The sequence below is a fragment of the Somniosus microcephalus genome, chromosome 1 (assembly GCF_052327205.1).
Source record: "Somniosus microcephalus isolate GS21.2 chromosome 1, FLI_Smic_1.0, whole genome shotgun sequence".
NCBI lineage: Eukaryota > Metazoa > Chordata > Chondrichthyes > Squaliformes > Somniosidae > Somniosus > Somniosus microcephalus.
Window position 1 is genome coordinate 320194545 of NC_140987.1, and position 21797 is coordinate 320216341.

General features: G+C 50.5%; 1 protein-coding gene across 1 annotated transcript in view; it reads left to right on the forward strand.

Moving 5' to 3' along the window:
- The window catches only part of LOC147124880 (gamma-aminobutyric acid receptor subunit gamma-4-like), a 782579-nt gene extending 765651 nt beyond the window's left edge, over positions 1 to 16928 (forward strand). The window contains exon 9 of the mRNA XM_085994155.1: positions 16609 to 16928. Coding sequence (XP_085850281.1) covers positions 16609 to 16890 — 282 coding nt within the window. The 3' untranslated portion in view covers positions 16891 to 16928. The remainder of the gene's footprint in view (positions 1 to 16608) is intronic.
- Positions 16929 to 21797: the final 4869 nt, after the last annotated feature.

Sequence of the window (21797 nt, forward strand, 5' to 3'; positions counted from 1 at the left end):
GCTGAACGGAGGTGTGCCGCAAAGCAGTCGCCCAATCTGCGTTTGGTCTCCCCAATGTAGAGGAGACCGCATCGTGAGCAGTGAATACAGTATATTAAATTGCAAGAAGTACAAGTAAATCGCTGCTTCACCTGGAAGGGGTGTTTGGGGCCCTGGACGGTGGAAAGGGAGGAGGTAAAAGGGCATGTGTTGCATCTCCTGCGCTTGCACGGGAAGGTGCCAGGTGAAGGAGAAGGGCTGTTGAGGGTGATTGAGGAGTGGACCAGGGTGTCACGGAGGGAGCAGTCCCTTCGGAATACTGAAAGGGGAGGTGAGGGGAAGATGTGTTTGGTGCTGGGATCACGTTGGAGGTGGTGGAAATGGCGGTGGATGATCCGTTGAATGTGGAGGCTGGTGGGGTGAAAGGTGAGGACAAGGGGAACCCTATCATGGTTCTGGGAGGGAGGGGCAGGGGTGAGAGCAGAAGTGCGGGAAATGGAACGAACACGGTCAAGGGCCGTGTCAACCACAGTAGAGGGGAATCCTCGGTTGAAAAAGGAAGACATGTCGGAAGCACTGGTATGGAAGGTGGCATCGTCAGAACAGACACGGCGGAGACGGAGAAACTGGGAGAATGGAATAGAGTCCTTACAGGAAGCGGGGTGGGAGGAAGTGTAGTCCAGGTAGCTGTGGGAGTCAGTGGGCTTGTAGTGGATGTTTGTTGAAAGCCGATCGCCAGAAATGGAGACGGATAAGTCAAGGAAGGGAAGGGAAGAGTCGGAGATGGACCATGTGAAGGTGAGGGAAGGGTGGAAATTGGAAGTAAAGTGAATGAACTTATCTCGTTCAGGATGAGAGCAGGAAACGGCACCAATACATTCATCGATGTACCGGATAACGAGGTGAGGGAGGGGACCTGAGTAGGACTGGAACAAAGAATGTTCCACATATCCCATGAACAGGCAGGCATAGCTGGGGCCCATGTGGGTTCCCATAGCAACACCTTTAATTTGGAGGAAATGAGTGGAGTCAAAGGAGAAGTTGTTCAATGTGAGAACAAGTTCAGCCAGGTGGAGGAGGGTGGTGGTGGATGGGGACAGGTTGGGACTCTGTTCAAGGAAGAAACAGAGCGCCCGAACGCCGTCCTGGTGGGGGATGGAGGTGTAGAGGGATTGGACGTCCATAGTGAAAAGGAGACGGTTGGGGCCAGGAAACTGGAAACTGTTAAAGTGACGGAGGGCGTCGGAAGAGTCGTGAATGTAGGTGGGAAGAGACTGGACAAGGGGAGAAAAAAGTGTCGAGATAGGAAGAGATAAGTTCCATGGGGCAAGGACAGGCTGAAACGATGGGTCTACCAGGGCAGTCCTGTTTGTGGATCTTGGGAAGGAGGTAAAAGCGGGCCTTGTGGGGTTGGGGAACTATGAGTTTGGCGGTCATGGAGGGAAGGTCTCCAGAGGAGAGGAGGTCAGTGACACACTTGGAAACAATGGCTTGATGTTTGCTAGTGGGGTCATGGTCCAGGCGGAGGTAGGAGGAGGTGTTGGAGAGTTGGAGTTCAGCTTCCACACGGCAGAGGTCGGCTCGCCAAACAACAACAGCACCACCCTTATCAGCTGGTTTTAAATGTTTTAGGAAGATTGGCAACTGTACCGAGCCACTGGTGCACATGAGGAGGGGGAGGGGCAACAAATTCAATGCCAAATTTGTGCCAGTTACCCCGGTATTTTTGATGGGGCAGCATTGGAGACTCAGTAGGGTTAGGCTGGTGCAGCTTGAACGTGTGAGCCTCATTTATCATATGAACAGTTTGCAAATGAAAGCGGGTCCTCCCTACCCCTACATTGGCCAATCGAAACACGCAAAACACAATGGGGGTCATTTTGAACTTTTTGCGGGAGTGGAAAATGGGCGGAATTGGATGGGCCATCCCAGAGGAAATTAAACTAAGTGTTTAACTTACTGTACACAATCTATTTTTAAGTATAAACCATTCTATCAACTTTAAATACATAGTTAAGCAAGTAAATAAAAAAATATTCAGATGTAGGAACGAAGGTTCCTATCCGAGTAATGCAGTTCGACTCAGTGAATCAAAATAACAAAGTTTAATAAACAACGAAGTTAGCTAGTAAACTACAGGAGAAGATGTACACAGGTCTGTTCAGGTTGCAAGGCACTCGACGACTGCTGGAAGGTTCTGGAAGCTGACGTCATCGCGTTCTTCGCACCACTGGCGGTCACGTGATCGACATCATGACGTCATCACGCAGAGTGCAGGAGTACATACAGTATAGTTAACAGACAGTTTAAAGGTGCAGTCCACAGCTGCACTACACTGTAGTTAAAGGGATTATTACTAATTGCCCTGAGTCTCTTGGTGGCTCCGCCACAGGTGCCCCCCCAGAATTCTCTTTAACAGCCAGTGCCAAACGAGGAGGAGGTTTGATGAGCCTGCCTGAATGACGACGAAACTCAGGCAGCGGAGGTGGAACGTTGGGAAACGAGCTGGTGCTTGGCTGTGTCTGCAGCGGCGCATCAGGCATGGAGGAAACAATAGCAGGTGGTGTGGGCAAGGATGAGGCAGATGCAGGCGGTTCAATGGCGGGCCATTGCATAATTGGTCTGGCGGTCAACGGTGGTCGTCCACGGCGAGGTGGCTAGGCAGCCATGACTGGTTCACTCCAATCTAGATGGGCTGGGTTAAGTCGATCGATAGAGATGGTATCGGACTTGCCGCCCACTTCGACCGTGAAACTTTTTTCTCCCGATGAGATGACACGAAACGGTCCAGCATAAGGTGGTCTGAGCGGGTCTCTGTGGCTGTCCTGCCGAATAAAGACGTAATCAGAGCTCATGAGCTCTGCCGGGACATGAGGCCTCTGTAGGTTGTGATGCGAGGTAGGAATAGGCAGGAAATTTCTGGCCGCCTCATGATGCTGGAGGAGCTGCTGAGCTGCAGACCACGGTTCAGTGTGTGGAGGGAGAAAGTCACCTGGTACTCGAAGTGTCTGACCGTAAACTAGCTCAGCCGATGAAGACTTGAGATCATCCTTGGGGGCTGTGCGGAGGCCTAGCATCACCCAGAGGAGTCTGTCCACCCAGTTGGGTCCACACAAGCTGGCACGGAGGGACGCCTTGAGAGATCGATGAAACCTCTCGCACAGGCCATTCACCTGCGGATGGTAAGCGGTGGTACGGTGCAGCTTGGTACCCAAGCCCTGTGCAACTGCATTCCACAACTCCAACGTGAATTGCGGATCTCGGTCAGAGGAGATGTTGGCTGGCAGCCCGAACCGAGCCACCCACGGCGAAATGAACACCCTGGAGACGTCTGCTGCAGTGGTAGCGACCAAGGAAATCGCTTCAGGCCACCTGGTGGTACGGTTCACCACCGTCAGGAGATGCGTGAAACCCCGCGACACGGGAAGAGGACCCACTAAGTCCATGTGTACGTGATCGAAACATCGTTCTGGCACCGGGAAGGTGGCCACTGGAGCCTTGACATGACGATGGACCTTCGATTTTTGACACTCGACGCAATTGTTTGTCCAGTCCCGGACGTCCAAATGCATTCCTTTCCAAACAAATTTGCGGGACATGAGCCGTTGTGAAGCTCGCACCCCCGGGTGCGATAAACCGTGTATAGCCTGGAATATTTTCTTACGCCATTCGACTGGTACAATGGGCACTCCCATGGATGTGTCGCACAAGAGCGTGGTGCCTGCTGCTTGAAACTTAACATCGGCTACCTGCCAACTGGAAGGCGTGGACCGAAACGCCTGTACTTCGGGATCTGCCAGTTGATCTTCCGCCATTCTGACGAAATCGATGCCCAGGTGAACTGCCTGGACTGGAGCGCGGGAGAGGCAATCAGCCACAAGATTAACCTTGCCGGACACGTGCCGTAAATCCGTCATAAATTTGGATATAAATGTGAGGTGTCGCTGCTGCCGAGCTGACCAAGGTTCTGCTGTTCTGGCCATTGCGAAAGTGAGCGCCTTGTGGTCCACGAATGCAGTGAACGAGCGCCCTTCTAGGAGAAAACGGAAATGTCGGATAGCCAAAGACAGGGCCAGCAACTCCCTGTCAAAAGTGCTATACTTTCGCTCGTTCTTGCGCAGTTGGCGGCTGAAAAAGGCTACGGCTGCCCAGTCCCGTCGACCCATTGTTCCTGGACTGCCCCGATGGCGTAGTCAGAGGCATCCATAGTGAGGGCGACTGTTGCGCCCGGGAGTGGGTGTGCAAGCATAGTTGCGTCTGCCAACGCCGCCTTGGTGTCGAGGAACGCCTGGTCCATCTGCGATGTCCATGTGATAACGTCCTTGCCCGACTTCCCTTTGAGTGCTTCATACAGGGGCTGCATTAACTGGGCTGCCTTGGGGACGAAACGATGATAAAAATTCACCATCCCCAGAAACTCCTGAAGGGATTTGACTGTGTGAGGCCACGGGAATGCCGTAACTGCCTCTACCTTGGTGGCCAGTGGAACGGCGCCTTCTGAGGTAATCCTGTGCCCCAGAAAGTCAATACTGGTTACCCCAAACTTGCATTTGGCTGGGTTGATGATAAGGCCATGTTGGCTGAGACGGGCAAAGAGTGTGCGTAAATGCACCATGTGTTCCTTCGAATCCTTGCTGGCTATGAGAATGTCATCTAAGTAAATGAAAATAAAAGGCAGATCCTGTAACACAGAGTCCATTAGCCGTTGGAAGGGCTGAGCTGCATTTTTCAAACCGAATGACATTCGGAGGAACTCAAACAGCCCAAACGGAGTGATGACCGCTGTTTTGGGGACATCTTGAGGGTGCACAGGGACTTGGTGATATTCATGGACGAGATCCACTTTGGAAAATACGGAGTTGCCCGCCCGATGTGCTGAAAAATCTTGTATATGGGGTATTGGATACCTGTCCAGTGTAGTGGCCTCGTTTAGGCGTCTGTAATCACCACAAGGCCGCCATCCGCCGCCTGGTTTAGGTACAATGTGCAGTGGGGAGGACCAAGGACTGTCGGAGCGTCGGATGATCCCGAGGCACTCCATGGTCTGAAACTCAGCCTTTGCAGCTGCAAGCTTGCCGGGTTCTAATCTTCGCGCCCGAGCGTAAACAGGCGATCCTGTTGTGGTGATGTGATGCGCCACACCGTGCCTCGTGACTGCAGCTGAAAAAGCCGGCCTGGTGAGCTCCGGGAACTCGCCGAGCAGGCGCGTAAACCCGTCCTGCACAGACGACCGACCAGGACACGGCGGTGCTGCGGTGGCAGGGCACCGCATGGAAAGTGAACGCATTAATGAGTCGGCGGTGTTGGACGTTGACCAGAAAGCCGTTGGCACAGAATGAATCAACCCCCAGGATGGCCTGCGAGACCTTAGCTGTAATAAGCTCCCACACAAAATGCTGTCCGGCGAAGGTTAAATTGACTGTCCGATTTCCGAACGTGCGAATAGCCGCGCCATTAGCTGCCACGAGGGAAGGACCGTGCCCGCCGGATTGTAGATCCAGCTTTGAAGCTGGCAGAATACTGCACTGGGAAACAGTGTCGCACAGGAATCATCGCCCCGTCATGGAATCCGTAATGTAAAGGAGTATTCCTGCTGAACCGACCGCCATGGCGACCTGAACGTGTTTTTCAGACCCTGCTGTCCGTCTCGAAAAGTGCAGGATTGCTGAAGTCTTTTTTTCGGGGAGAAACTGCAGGGAGGACGGCAGCATCGAGATTTGGTGCCAAAACGTGCGTGGTACACGCACCAGCCTGCTGGAGGAGGGCTGGGCTTCGCTCGCGTGGGGGAAGGGCGCCTCGTGGCTGCACAACACTGCTGTGTAACTGTAAATATCTTGCCTGCCTCTGCAGCGAGCTCAGCACAGTCCGTGATGGCAGAATTGGCCAAGGCCGCTTGAACTGGTTCAGGCACCTGGCAGAGGAAGAGTTCGCGGAACAAAAAGCATTGGGGCTCCGAACCCAAAAGCGTGAGCATCTGGCTCATGAGTTCCGATGGTTTTGAGTCCCCGAGGCCGGGCATAGAAATAAGTCTGCATGCGCGCTCCGACATATTGAGATCAAACACCTGTAGCAAACGAGTTTTTAGAGCTTCATACTTGCCCTCAGCCGGTGGATTGCCAAGGAGGCTGACGACCCGCAAGGCCGTGGCGCTGTCGATAGCGGAGACCACGTAGTAATAACGGGTCGAATCCGCTGTAACCTCCCGGAGTGCAAACTGGGCTTCTGCCTGGAAAAACCATGCTGCTGGTTGCTGTTCCCAGAACTGCGACAGTTTGAGGGCGACGGCATTCGTGTTCATTATGGAATCTCAACTAAAGTTGTCTGACGAGATCGGGGTCAACAATGTAGGAACGGAGGTTCCTATCCGAATAATGGAGTTCGACTCAGTGAATCAAAATAACAAAGTTTAATAAACAACGAAGTTAGCTAGTAAACTACAGGAGAAGATGTACACAGGTCTGTTCAGGTTGCAAGGCACTCGACGACTGCAGGAAGGTTCTGGAAGCTGACGTCATGACATCATCGCGTTCTTCGCGCCACTGGCGGTCACGTGATCAGCGTCATGACATCATCACGCAGAGTGCAGGAGTACATACAGTATAGTTAACAGACAGTTTAAAGGTGCAGTCCACAGCTGCACTACACTGTAGTTAAAGGGATTATTACTAATTGCCCTGAGTCTCTTGGTGACTCCGCCACACAGAGTAATTAATTACAAAATAATTTTGCCATAGATTGCCATACCTGGAGGAAATATCTCTGTCTTGAATCACTCCAGCTCAGAGTTGTTAGCGTGGAGTGTGAGTTAAAAGCATTCCAACACATAAGGGAGGAGGAGGAATATCTCAATAATTTTCAGTCACACCTTTGAGGAAATCACAGGTGCAGGAAGGGGAGAATGTGACTGTCAGTCAGGAGGGTAGGGGGAACCTGGGAGAGGTAGGGAAGGAGGTCCTGCAGACACTAGTCCTATACAACAGGTAACTGTTGCTACCTGTGAGGATAAGGATGAAGGCTTCAGGGTGGATGGCCAGAATGATAACCATGGCACTGAGGAGCAGAAGGCAGTCCAAGGGATAAAAGAGCAAAATAGAAATAAAAAGCTGGTAGTCAAAGTGGATTCGATAATTATCACAGAATCATAGAACGATACAGCACAGAAGGAGGCCATTCAGCCCATCATGCCTGTGCCAGCTCTTTGAAAGAGCTCTCCAAATGGTACCATTCCACTGCTCTTTCCCCATAACCCTGCAATCTTTTCCCTTAAAGTATTTATCTAATTCCATCTTGAAAGTTACTATTGAATCTGCTTCCACCACCATTTCAGGCAATGCATTCCAGATCAGAACAACTCACTGTGTAAAAAAAAATTCTCCTCATCTCTCCCCTGGTTCTTTTGCCAATTGTCATAACTCTGTGTCGTCTGGTTACCGACCCTTCTGCCGCTGGAAACTGTTTCTCCTTATTTACTATTTTAAAACCCTTCATGATTTTGAACACCTCGATTAAATCTCCCCTTAACCTTCCCTGCTCTAAGGAGAACAACCCCAGCTTCTCTGGTCCCTCCACATAACTGAAGTCCCTCATCCCTGGTACCATTCTAGTGAATTTAATCTGCATGTGTCTGCCCATTTCACCAGTCTATGTCCTCCTGAAGTTTATTACTAACCTCATCGTTGTTAACTACATTTCATAGTTTCATGTCATCTGCAAACTTTGAAATTATACCCTTGTATACCCAAGTCCTGGTCCTTAATATATATCAAAAAGAGCAGTGGTCCTAGTACCAACTCCTGGGGAACACCACTGTATACTTTCCTCCAGTTTAAAAAACAACTGTTTACCACTACACTCTGCTTTCTGTCTCTTAGACAATTTTGTATCCACGCAGCCACCGTCCCTTTAATCCCATGGGCTTCAATTTTGTTAACCAGTCTATTATGTGGAACTTTCTCAAACACCTTTTGAAAGTCCATATACACAACATCAACCACACTACCCTCATCAACCCTCTCCATTACTTCATCAAAGAATCAATCAAATTAGTCAAACATAATTTGCCTTTAACAAATCCATGCTGGCTGTCATTTATTAACCCATATTTTTCCAAGTGACAATTAATTTTGCCCTAGATTAATGTTTCTATAAGTTTCCCCATTACTGACATTAGGCTGACTGGCCTGTACTTGCAGGGTTTATCCCGCTCTCCTTTTTGGAACAGGGGTATAACATTTGCAATCCTCCAGTCCTCTGGCACTACTCCTATATGTAAGGAGGATTGGAAGATTGTGGCCAGAGCCTCTGCAATTCCCATCCTTACTTCCCTCAGTAACCTAGGATGCATCCCATCCGGACCAGGTGACTTTTCTACTTTGAGTGCTGCCAACCTTTTAAGTACCTCCTCTATATCTATTTTTATCCAATCCAATATTGCGACTGCCTCCTCCTTTACTGTGACATTGGCAGCATCCTCTTCTCTAGTGAAGACAAATGCACAGTTCTCATTCAGTACCTCAGCCATGCCCTGTTCCTCCACAAGAAGATTTCTTTTATGGTCCCTAATCAGCCCCACCCTTCCTTTGACTACTCTTTTACATTTCATATGCTTATAAAAGACTTTTGGATTCCCTTTTATGTTACCTGCCAATATATTCTCATATACAATCTCTTTGCCCCCCTTATTTCCTTTTTCAGTTCTCCTCTATACTTTCTGTACTCAGCTTGGTTCAGGAGGGTCTGTTACCTTCCTGGAGCATGGGTAAAGGATATCTCAGAACAACTGGAAAGGAAGGGGGTAGATGCAGCTGTCATGGTCCATGTTGAGACCAATGACATAGGGAGGAGGCCCTGCTAATGGAGTCTCAGAAGTTAGGAACTAAATTAAAAAACAGGAACTCATGGGTGTTAATCTTGGTAGTACTACCTGAGCCACATGCTAATTGGCAGGGGGTAGGTAGAGCAGGAAGGTGAATGCATGGCTGAAAGAGTGGTATGGGAAGGAGGGGTTCCATTTCATGGGGCACTGGCACAAGAAGGAGCTGTACCATAGGGACAGGCTGCACCTATACCAGAGTGGGACCAGTATCCGAGCGGAAAGGATAAATAGGGCAATGGATAAGACTTTAAACTAGTAAGACGGGGAGAAGGATCTGGTGAAAATAACATAAACCTGAAGATAAAAGAAATAGATGAGAGTAAAGCAGATCAAGGTAAGGAATTAGGGTAACATAAAAGCTCAGGGAACAGAATCAGTTATAGAACATAAGTATAAAATGTCTGTTAAAAATAAAGTAAGTGGAACATGTAATAAAAACAAATTAAATTGCACAGCATCCAAAACAAAATGGGGGAACTGAAGGCAGTAATTAATAGCGAGGAGCCAGATGTAAAGGGGAGAACTGAAACATGGTTACATGAAGAACAGGACTGGCAGTGAAATATTGCAGAATATAATGTATTTAGAAAGGATAGGGAAGGAAGAAGCGGGGTGGGGTAGCGGTACTGAATACAGATAACATAATGGCAGTAGAAAAAAGGGACATAACTAACATTAAGATAGATACAGGGTCCATATGGATTTAGACAAAGGATAAGAAATTGTTGAACACAATAAAATAATCCTGCTGAACAGAACTTTTATAATAATGAGGTTAATTTTGTTTAAAAATAAGATTTCAAATGCAAAGTACCCACCACATTGAGGGAAAAGCTGCTGAAGGATAAAAGAAACCCACCACAGGCAGCATCATACTAGAGACACACGGTAATATTCATAGGACTCAGGACAGGCAACGCCTGATGGTAGGAATAGACCCCTGTCCTATTTTTGTGTGTGTGCATGTGCACATAGTAGAGCAAAACAAAGTAACACAGAAAGGCCTGAGCATTCTGTAATCTGCCAATAGGGGTATTCTACAGACCACCTAATAGTAGAAGGGAAGTGGAGGAAGAAATATGTTGACAAATCTATGAAATGAGTAAAAGAAATGGGGGAAAAATGTGGTTGCTTTGCTCCTCCCGTTAGCGCCCTAAGAGCACTTTGCAGGTTCATTTTGATTTGATCTTCCTTGCATTGATTTAGAAGAGACTATGGGGGCTGCACTCTGAGCTCTTTCCCTGGGCATCTCCATTGATCTTTCCAGCAGAATTGATGTACAGGTCTCTCCAGACCAAGATTCAAGGCTGCAATGAGCAGGGTGTGGATGAAGAGCAAGATCGACCTTCCCTTTTAAGAACTGGCTGGCACCAGTGTGTCTGTGTTCCATTGCTGACTGACATCACATGAGCTTCGCCAGTGCTCTGAGGTAGCGTCTCACTCCTCGGCGTTAGCACCTTAAGAGAGGTGTGCAGCACCTGATTTAGCGCTCCAATCACCACCAGGGGTGATAGAAGCCAAGTTTGCAGTTGGAGGCGATAATTAGCAGCAGGCACTAAACTTTGCGCCCAGCTGATAATTGCGCCCAAACGGGGCAATACCGAATTTCTCCCCCATAGAGTAATAATAATGAGAGATTTCAATTACATACAGATAAACTGGCAAGAAGAGGTAGGAGAAGGGAAAAAGTGAATGGAGTATTTACAGTGTGTTCAGGACTTCTTTCTTACCCAGTACGTAAAAAGCCCAACAAGAGAGGGAACACTGCTAGGTCTAGTAAAGGGAAATAAGGGGATAAGAGACATATGCATAGGGGAACATCTAGGCAATAGTGATCACAACATAATAAGGTTTAAGCTAATGATTGTGAAAGACGTAAGTAAGACAAAGACCAAAGTAATAAATTGGAAAGAATACTCATTTTGAGGGGATGAGAATGGAACTTGGGAAGGTAAACTGGAAAAAAAATGACAAAGAGATAGAACAGCATTGAGAAATATTTTAAAGATGATCAATAGACTTCAGGAGAAATATATTCTGTGAAAATACAAGAACAAACTAACCAATAATTAAACACCATGGATGAATAAAAAGATAAGGGTAAGATTGAAACAATCTATATCAATGATTTGGATGAGGGGACTAAATGTAACATTTCCAAATTTGCTGATGATATAAAGCTAGGTAGCAGTGTTAGTTGTGAAGAGGATGTGAAGAGGCTTCAAGGGACCTCAACAGGCTCAGTGAGTGGGCAAGAACATGGCAGATGGAATATAATGTGGATCAATGTGAAGTTATCCACTTTGGTAGAAAAAACAGAAAGGCAGAGTATTTCCTAAATGGTGAAAGATTGGGGAATGCAGATGCTCAAAGGGACCTGTGTGTCCTTGTACATGAGTCACTGAAAGTGAAAGTGTAGGTGCAGCAAACCTTTAGGAAGGCAAATGGTATGCTGGCCTTCATTACAAGAGAATTTGAGTACAGGAGTAAAGAAGTCTTACTCCAATTATATAGGGCCTTGGTGAGACCACACCTGGAGTACTGTGTACAATTTTGATCACCTTACCTAAGGAAGGATATACTTGCCATAGAGGGAGTGCAATGAAGGTTCACGAGATTGATTCCTGGGATGGCATGACTGTTGTATGAAAAGAGATTGAGTAAACTAGGCCTGTATTCTCTTGAATTCGGAAGAATGAGAGGTGTTTTCATTGAAGCATACAAAATTATTACAGGGCTTGATAGAGTGCATGCTGGGAGAATGTTTCCCTTGGCTGGGGAGTCTAGAATCAGAGGTCACACCTCAGGATAAAGGGTAGGGCATTCAGGACTGAGATAAGAAGAAATTTCTTCACACAGAGGGGGGTGAATCTTTGGAAGTCTCTACCCCAGAGAGCTGTGGAGGCTCAGTCATTGGGTATATTCAAAACAGAAGTCGATAGATTTCTGACTAGTAAAGGCATCAAGGGCTGTGGCGATAGGGCCAGTGAATGGAGTTGATGCAGATCAGCCATGATCTTATTGAATGGTAGAGCAGGCTCGAAGGGCCGAATGGCCTACTCCTGCTTCTATATCTTATGTTCTTATGTAAAAGAAAAAGGCATACACAAAGTAGATAGAAAATAAAGGAGAGGATTGCAAAAGGGAATATGAAGAGGTTAGGAAAGATGTAAACAAAAATTAGGAAAGTAAAGCAGAACTATGAAATTAAATTATCAAGGAATATAAAAAGAAATAGTAAAGAATTCTACAGGTGCATAAATAACAAATGTAAAATCAGGATAGGGATAGGGCCACTAATGGATACACACAATAAGCTCATAGGTAATGACGGTGAAATGGCAGAAATATTGAATAGTTACTTTGCCTCAGTATTTACCAGGGAGACTAACAGGGGACATGGCATTAGAGAAGAAGAGAGCAAAAAGGTTATAACAACATTTAATCTAGAAAGAGAGGAGATAATTGATAAGCTAATCAAAATTAGAAAGATTAAAACACTGGTCTGGATAGATTGCATCGACGCATTTTAAACGAAGTTAGGGAAGAGATAGCAGAGGCATTATTATATATCTATCTATATAATAAAAGGATAGTGGTGTCTCTCTGTCTGTCTGTCAGTCTGTCCGGGCATCACTCAAAAGTTATAGAGCGTACCTACACATATGTTGTATCAAAAGAAAGGTTATGATTAGCAGGGTGTCCTAGGCATATTTACTTTTTGGTCAGACAAAAATTGTTCGGACAGTAGACAAAAAATGTTCAAAATTCCACTCATTAGCGGTTGGCCAATCATACGGGGGAAATCCGCTCATTAGCATTGAGTGACGTGAAGGTTGACCAATCCTACGGGGGGAGCGCGCTGCGTCACGGGGGGCGTTTCATGGCGTGTGTGGGCAGGGCCTAATCTTTCAAACTGCCGTTAATTCGGCCATCTTTACCTCAGCTTTTACTTTTATTCACATTTTAACAGCTGCCACCTTCCTGTTCTATATGGCTTAATGCCAGATCATGTAGTGCAGTTGTCTTCTTAGCTATGGGGTGCTTAAAAAACTGAACTTTAATACAGGGAACTAAGGAAAAGAACAAATTAATTCAGTTTTAAATTGCCTGTAGGGAACTCAGTTGTCTTCCAGGGAAGGTCTCCCCACCTTGTGGAGCTGGAGGCCCCAGCCGGGGACTCGGGCTTTCCCCCCCTCGGCCCGGTCCTCCGCTCCGTTTGTGGCCGGGGACTTGGGCTTTCCCCCCTCGGCCCAGTCCCGGGCCTCGGCTCCGTTTGCGGCCAGGGACTCGGGCTTTCCCCCCCTCGGCCCGGTCCTGGGGCTCAGCTCCCTTTGCGCCCACGGGCCGGGGACTCGGCCTTTCCCCCCCTCGGCCCGGTCTCGGGGCTTGGCTGCGTTTGCGGCCACGGGCTGGGGACTCGGCCTTTACCCCCCTCGGCCCGGTCCCGGGGCTCAGCTCAGTGTCCGGGCCTGAGGCGCTAGGGAGGGAGAGGGGAGGGAGGGAGAGGGGAGGGAGGGACAGAGAGGAAAGCAGGGACAGACAGGGGGAGGGAGTGAGAGAGGGGGAGGGAGGGAGAGAGGCAGGGAGAGCGAGAGAGGGAGAGAGAGGGAGAGAGAGGGAGAGGGGAGGGAGGGAGAGAGAGGGTGGGAGAGAGAGCGGGGAGGGAGGGGGAGAGGGGAGAGACAGGGGCAGGGAGAGAGAGAGGGGCAGGGAGAGAGAGGGGGGAGGGAGAGAGAGAGGGTGAGGGAGGGAAAGAGTGAGGGGGTGGGAGAGGGAGGGAGAGCTCGCCTTCTTCCTTCCTTCATTTGCAGGGGTCCATCGGGCCAGGCCTGAGGCGCTCCTTCCCCCCCTCTCTCTCCAGGCAATCCCGAACTAAATCCAGCAGTCTCTCTCTCTTCCCCCCGTCTCTCTTTTCTCCCCCCAGTCTCTCTCTCTCTCTTCCCCCCGTCTCTCTCTTCTCCCCCCAGTCGCTCTCTCTCTCTCTCTCTCTTCCCCGTCTCTCTTTTCTCCCCCAGTCTCTCTCTCTCTCTCTCTCTCCCCCCCAGTCTCTCTCTCTCTCTCTTCCCCCCAGTCTCTCTCTCTCTCACTCCCCCATCTCTCTCTCTCTCTTCCCCCCACTCTCTCTCTCTCTCTTCCCCCAGTCTCTCTCTCTCTCTTTCCCCCCCAGTTTCTCTCTCTCTCTCTCCCCCAGTGTCTCTCTCTCCCCCAGCCTCTCTCTCTCTCTCCCCCAGTCTCTCTCTCTCTCTCCCCCCAGTCTCTCTCTCTCTCTCTAACCCCAGTCTCTCTCTCCCCCCAGTCTCTCTCTCTCTCCCCCCAGTCTCTCTCTCTCTCTCGCCCCCCCAGTCTCTCTCTCCCCCCAGTCTCTCTCTCTCTCCCCCCCAGTGTCTCTCTTCCCCCCAGTCGCTCTCTCCCCCCCGTCGCTCTCTCCCCCCAGTCTCTCTCTCCCCCCCGTCTCTCTCTTCTCCCCCCAGTCTCTCTCTTGATCCCCGGGCCTCTCTCCCCCCCCCCCCAAGTCTCTCTCTCTCTCTTTCCCCCTCTCTCTCTCTCTCTCCTTCCCACACAGACAGACAGACAGACAAACTCATTTATATATATAAAAATTATTTCTACTTTTTTCACAACAACATGCCCTCAAAAAACCCTCGGCACCGCCGGGCACTCCAGCTAGTACAGTATATAGATACAAATATTCATTTGAAAAGGGAATAGTGTCAGAGGAGTGGTGGACTGCTAATGTGATTCCTATATTTAAAAAGGGAGATAGATTAAGTCCAGGTTGCTATAGACCTGCTAGCTTAACATTGGTGGTAGGAAAGATAATGGAATCTTTACCCAAAGATGTAATAGAAAAACATCTAGAAACTGAAAATATTAATAAAGAGTAATCAGCATGGATTTCAAAAGGGAAGGTCATGCTTGACCAAACTTATTGAATTCTTTGAAAGAGTAGACAAGGATAATGAAATAGATGCAATATATTTGGATTTTCAAAAGGCCTTCGATAAGGCAGTAAACTCATGACTAAGGTCAGAGCATATGGATTTTGTGCTCAGTGGGTAGCACACTCACCTCAGAATCAGAAGGTTGTGGGTTCAAGTCCCACTCCAGAGACTTGAGCACAAAATCCAGGCTATAACTCCAATGCAGTACTGAGGGAGTGCTGCACTGTCGGGAGGTGCCGCTTTTTGAATATGACGTTAAACCAAGGCCCCATCTGCCCTCTCAGATGGATATAAAAGATCCCATGGTACTATTGGAAGAAGAGCCCATTTTATCTCCTGAGCCCATTCCAGACAACTCCTGCCAAATGCCTGAGATCAGCACAATCTCAACATGATGGATGGGAGTTGTTTATCGATGACCAAGACAGACTAATACATTGCTTACTGTTCTTGGTTGTGGGGAAAACAGACTTCAGAGCCCCAGCTCATTTCTATTTTAGCCATCTTTCACCTCAGTGCTGTTGTGTGCATACACTTTGCTTCAAAAGTTCAACATTTAAAGTTACTATTTTCCATATCCTTCCCGGTGTGCTGTCACTGCACTGAGAGTGGAGAATCTCCTGTTGTAGCTCAGGATGGGTAGAAATTGGTTATGGCCCATTTTTGGCCCCAAATGAGAGGCCTGAATCCAGCTCAAAATTGGTCCTTATAAAATTGTCACTATTTGAGCAAGCTGACAGTGCCTGTCGAGCCTCCATTCCTTCTCTAAAGATGATTGTCGGGCCACTTGCCTCACTGGCACTGGTCTAGAGGGGTGGAGCGGCAACAGTGGGGGAGGGGAGGTGATGGCGAGTGCAGTGGAGTGTGGGGGGGGGGAATGCACATTGTCGGGGGAGCACTCCTGATCCTCCTGGCTCCACAGTCATGATTTCCCTCTCATTAGCGGTGTGGGGGACCTCCGAAGAATCCTGAGCGGACCAGGCCCGGGCTCCTGCTCCACCCAGAGTCAACCAACTCTGACAAGGGGACTGAAAACAGGTGTTAGGCCCCTCATTTGCATATGGAAGGGGTCTGACATCTGTTCCAGGCAGCCGCCAGGGACACCCTGAAAAACAGGTCCCGGTGAATTTAGCAACATCTCAAATATCTGTGCAGATTGGGCCCAGAACGTCCCATTGCTGAACTGGTGGTCGGCGCGGGTGTAAAATAGGCAGAACAATGGTGAATGTAGGCCCTGGAGTGTCTGATTCTGTACATCATTTATCAGCAGCTAGAAGGTGATGAAAGAGCTGCAAACCACAGTAATGGGGCATCTTGTGGATGTGCTTCATTGACAATCAACATTACCCAGTAATGAAAACCACAGCCACAGGCTCTGGGTGGTCTAGTCTTTCAGCTCTGGGACATAGGTGTGACTACAGCCCACCAGTGAGGCAGTTTGATTGCGGGGTGAGTGGCCATCTGGTCTCAGGGAGGGGAAACAATCAGCCAGGCTTCACACTCCTGTTCCTGGTGACGCTCACTGAGAATGGGGCTGTCTGCACATTGGAGGAGGAAAGGTTCGAGGCCCAGCCGTGAGTCCACCTGCGGTCCAATAGCCTACCATTCTTCACCATCTAAGGGCAGGGAGCTTATTGGACCATGGAATTCAATGATTTGAGGAGAGAAGGATAGTGAGTGACGAACTAAAGGGGGGTATCATTGAGGGGGTACCGGCAATACCATTAGGAGCCTGTAGCCTGGCCTTGACTCCGCACTCTCCCCGGTTCCACCCTTGGTTGATCAGTTCTCCGATCTCTCCTCTTGCAGGACACCTGTGCGCCGGGCATGGAGCCATGCTTCACCACCGTCACCATGAATAACCTAGCGCAGTGGCAGGAGCCGGAGGACGATGAGCTGCCTGACGATTGTCTGGAGGGGAAGGACTGCCGATCCTTCTTCTGCTGCATCGAGGATTGTCAAACGGGCACCTGGCGCAAGGGGCGCGTCCGCATCCACATCTCCAGGCTGGACTCCTACTCCCGGGTTTTCTTCCCCACTGCCTTTCTACTCTTTAATCTTGTTTATTGGATCTCTTATCTCTATCTGTGACCCATTCCACTGCTGTAAATTAACTCTGCAATAAAAGATCTTACACTAAAGGTTTGACTCAAGGTGCTGACTCTCTCCCATCCCCTGAAGGTGCTGACTCTCTCCCCCTCCCCTGAAGGTGCTGACTCTCTCCCCCCTCCTCTGAAGGTGCTGACTCTCTCCCCCTCCCCTGAAGGTGCTGACTCTCTCCCCCCTCCTCTGAAGGTGCTGACTCTCTCCCCCTCCCCTGAAGGTGCTGACTCTCTCCCCCCTCCCCTGAAGGTGCTGACTCTCTCTCCACTCCCCTGAAGGTGCTGACTCTCTCCCCTCCCCTGAAGGTGATGAATCTCTCCCCCCTCCCCTGAAGGTGCTGACTCTCCCCCCTCCCCTGAAGGTGCTGACTCTCTCCCCCCTCCCTTGAAGGTGATGAATCTCTCCCCCCTCCCCTGAAGGTGCTGACTCTCTCCCCTCCCCTGAAGGTGCTGACTCTCCCCCCTCCCCTGAAGGTGCTGACTCTCTCCCCCTCCCCTGAAGGTGCTGACTCTCTCCCCCTCTCCACTGAAGGTGCTGACTCTCTCCCCCTCCCCTGAAGGTGCTGACTCTCTCCCCCTCCCCTGAAGGTGCTGACTCTCTCCCCCTCCCCTGAAGGTGCTGACTCTCTCCCCCTCTCCACTGAAGGTGCTGACTCTCTCCCCCTCCCCTGAAGGTGCTGACTCTCTCCCCCTCCCCTGAAGGTGCTGACTCTCTCCCCCCCTCCCCTGAAGGTGCTGACTCTCTCCCCCTCCCCTGAAGGTGCTGACTCTCCCCCCTCCCCTGAAGGTGCTGACTCTCTCCCCCTCCCCTGAAGGTGCTGACTCTCTCTCCCCTCCACTGAAGGTGCTGACTCTCTCCCCTCCCCTGAAGGTGCTGACTCTCTCCGCACTCCCCTGAAGGTGCTGACTCTGTCTCCCCTCCCCTGAAGTTGCTGACTCTCTCCCCCTCCCCTGAAGGTGCTGATTCTCACCCCCCTCCCTGAAGGTGCTGACTCTCTCCCCCCTCCCCTGAAGGTGCTGATTTTCTACCCCCTCCCATGAAGGTGCTGAATCTCTCCACCCTCCCCTTTAGGTGCTGACTCTCTCCCCGCTCCCCTGAAGGTGCTGACTCTCTCCCGTCTCCCTCTGAAGGTGCTGACACTCTCCCCTGTAGTGTATGTACTTTGCAGAAGGAACTATATTCTGCTGCCCCTGTATAGTGCAGTACCAGTAGTGACCACCCCTGTATATAAGCCTGTGTAGTAACATTTGCATAGTAGTTCCAGGTTGCCTTCATTCAGTAAAGACCTGTTATAACCAACTCCTGCAGTCCGTGTCTCAATTATACACGGACATAATATCCCCCTCCCCTGATTGTGATGACTCTCTCCCCCTCCCCTTAAGTAGCTGACTCTCTCCCCACTCCCCTGAAGGTGCTGACTCTCTCTCCCCTCCCCTGAAGGTGCTGACTGTCTCCCCGCCTCCCCTGAATGTGCTCAATCTCTCCCCGCTCCTCTGAAGGTGCTGAATCTCTGACCCACTCCCCTGAAGGTGCTGATTCTCTCTCTCCTCCCCTGAAGGTGCTGACTCTCTCTCCCCCTCCCCTGAAGCTGCTGATTCTCTCCCTCCTCCCCTAAAGGTGCAGACTCTCTCTCCTCCCCTGAAGGTGCTGATATTCTTCCCACCCCACTGAAGGTGATGACACTCACGCCCCCTCCCCGGAACGTGCTGACTCTCTCCCATCCCCTGAAAGTGCTGACTCTCTCCCCCCTCCCCAAAACGTGCTGTCTCTCTCCCACCTCCCCTGAAGGTGCTGACTCACTCCCCCTCCCCTGAAGGTGCTAAAACTCTCCACCTCCCCTGAAGGTGTTGACTCTCTCTCCCCTGCCCTGAAGGTGTTGATTCTCTCCTCCCTCTCCTGAAGGTGCTGACTCTCCCCCCTCCCCTGAAGGTGCTGACTCTCTCCCCTCTCCCCTGAAGGTGCTGACTCTCTCCCCTCTCCCCTGAAGGTGCTGGCTCAATCCCCACTCCCCTGAAGGTGCTGACTCTCTCCCCCCTCCCCTGAAGGTGCTGACACTCTCTCCTTCCCCTGAAGGTGCTGACTCTCTCCCCCCTCCCCTGAAGGTGCTGGCTCAATCCCCCCTCGCCTGAAGGTACTAACGCTCTCCCCCGTCCACTGTAGGTGTTGACACTCTCGCCCCCTCCCCTGTAGGTGCTCACTCTCTGCCCCCTCCCCTGAAGGTGCTGACTCTCTCTGCCCCCTCCCCTGAAGGTGCTGACTTTCTCCCCCTCCCCTGAAGGTGCTGACTCTCTCCCCCTCCCCTGAAGGTGCTGACTCTCTCCCCCTCCCCTGAAGGTGCTGACTCTCTCCCCCTCCCCTGAAGGTGCTGACTCTCTCCCCCTCCCCTGAAGTTGCTGGCTCAATCCCCCCTCCCCTGTAGGTGATGACACTCTCACCCCCTCCCCTGAACGTGCTGACTCTCTCCCCTCCCCTGAAGGTTCTGACTCTCTCTCCCCTCCCCTCCCCTGAAGGTGCTGACTCTCTCCCCGCATCCCCTGAATGTGATCAATCTCTCCCCACTCCCCTGAAGGTGCTGACTCTCTCCCTCCCCTGAAGGTGCGACTCCAACCTTTCCCCTGAAGGTGCTGACTCGCTCCCCTCCCTTGAAGTTGCTGATTCTCACCCACTCCCCCGAAGGTGCTGACTCTCTCCTCACTCCCCTGTAGGTGCTGACTCTCCTCCCTCCATTGATGGTGTTGGTTCTCACCCCGCTCCCTGAAGGTGCTGACTCACTCCCCACTCCCCTGAAGGTGCTGACTCTCTCTCCCCTGCCCTGAAGATGCTGACTCTCTCCCCTCCCCAGAAGGTGCTGACTCTCTCCCCTCTCCACTGTAGATGCTGACCTCTCCTCCCTCCCCTGAAGGTGCTGACTCTCTCTCCCCTGCCCTGAAGATGCTGACTCTCTCCCCTCCCCAGAAGGTGCTGACTCTCCCCCCTCCCGTGAAGTTGCTGATTTTCTCCCCCCTCCCCTGAAGGTGCTGACTCTCTCCCCCCTCCCCTGAAGGTGCTGATTCTCTTCCCCCTCCCCTAAAGGTGCTGACTCTCTCCCCCCCTCCCCTGAAGGTGCTGATTCTCTTCCCCCTCCCCTAAAGGTGCTGACTCTCTCCCCCCCTCCCCTGAAGGTGCTGATTCTCTTCCCCCTCCCCTGAAGGTGCTGATTCTCTTCCCCCTCCCCTAAAGGTGCAGACTCTAACTCCTTCCTCTGAATGTGCTGACTCTCTCCCTCCCCTGAAGGTGCAATTCTCTCCCCCTCCCCTGAAGGTGCTTACTCTCTCCCCCTCCCCTGAAGGTGCTGATAATCACCCTCTCCCCTGAAGGTGCTCACCCTATCCCCGCTCCCATGAAATCACAGAAAATCACAGAAACCCCACAGTGCAGATAGAGGCCATTTCGGCCCATCGAGCCTGCACCGACACATATCCCACCCGATCCCCGTAACCCCTACACCAACACATATCCCACCCTATCCCCGTAACCCCACGTATTTAATCCCCCTAACACTAAGGGTCAATTTATCATAGCCAATCAACCTAACCCGCACATCTTTGGACTGTGGGAGGAAACCGGAGCACCCGGAGGAAACCCACGCAAACACGGGGAGGATGTGCAAACTCTACACAGACAGTCGCCCGAGGCCGGATTCAAACCCGGGTCCCTGGCGCTGTGAGGCAACAGTGCTAACCACTATGCCACCGTGCTGACTCTCTCCCCCCTCCCCTGAAGGTGCTGAAACTCTCCACCTCCCCTGAAGGAGATGACTCTCTTCCCTATCCTGAAGGTGCTGACTCTCTCCCCACTCCCCTGAAGGTGCTGAATCTCTCCCACCCCACTGAAGGTGCTGAGACTCCCCCCCTCCCCTGTAGGTGCTGACTCTCTCCACCCTCCCCTGAAGGTGTTGATTCTCTCCCCCCTCCCCCCTCCCCTAAAGGTGCTGACTCTCTCTCCTTGCTCTGAAGGTGCTGACTCTCTCCCCCACTCCCCTGAAGGTGCTGAGACTCTCCCCTCCCTGAAGGTGCTGAGACTCTCCCCTCCCTGAAGGTGCTTGTTACATAGTTATGTTGGGACTACATTGTACAAGTGTACTAACACCCAAATCAAGGTAGCAGCACTATGGTGCTGGGAAAGTAGTAGCAGGCGCCACACTGTGGCACTTGGAGGTATCACTCCACACCATGAGGCAGCAGCCATTACTTAGCAAATAAAACAGTAGTTTATTTTACAAACTGCAGAGTCCAGAGTCGTCTTTACAAAGCACTACGAGCGCTAGAAGACATAACATGCTGGCAGCGGTATAAGTGAGTACAACTTACACATATAAAAACAATATCAGATTGAAGAAAGAAACTTAAAAGTAAACTCTGCAGCGTTTTAACCGCAAATTGTATGGGCAGCTAAAATGGTGGCGTCCAATGCAGTGACCGCGAATATGCTCCCCATCATGAACTGGGAAGCCGACGATATCGTGGAAGCTTTCTGGAAATTTAAGCAAAAATGCGAGCTTACATTTAAAAGTTTTCTGAAAGGCTCCTCCGATGAGGAAAAAGTCAGCTACATTCTACTGTGGGCGGGAGAAAAATGCTTAGATCTCTATAACAGCTGGAGTTTATCCGAAGAGGATAAAATGAACCCTATGGAGATTTATGAAAAGTTCAGCAACCATCTCAAGCCTAAATCAAACCACCGCCTACACAGGTATAAATTCCAAAGCTTAAGACAGGAACCTGGTGAAACGGCTGACAATTTCCTGACGAGATTAAAAAATGAAGCCAGCAAATGCAAGTTTATGGAACTAGAAGAAAGGCTGGTAGATCAATTAATATGGGGCTCGGCACATACAGAAGTGCAAAAAGAACTAA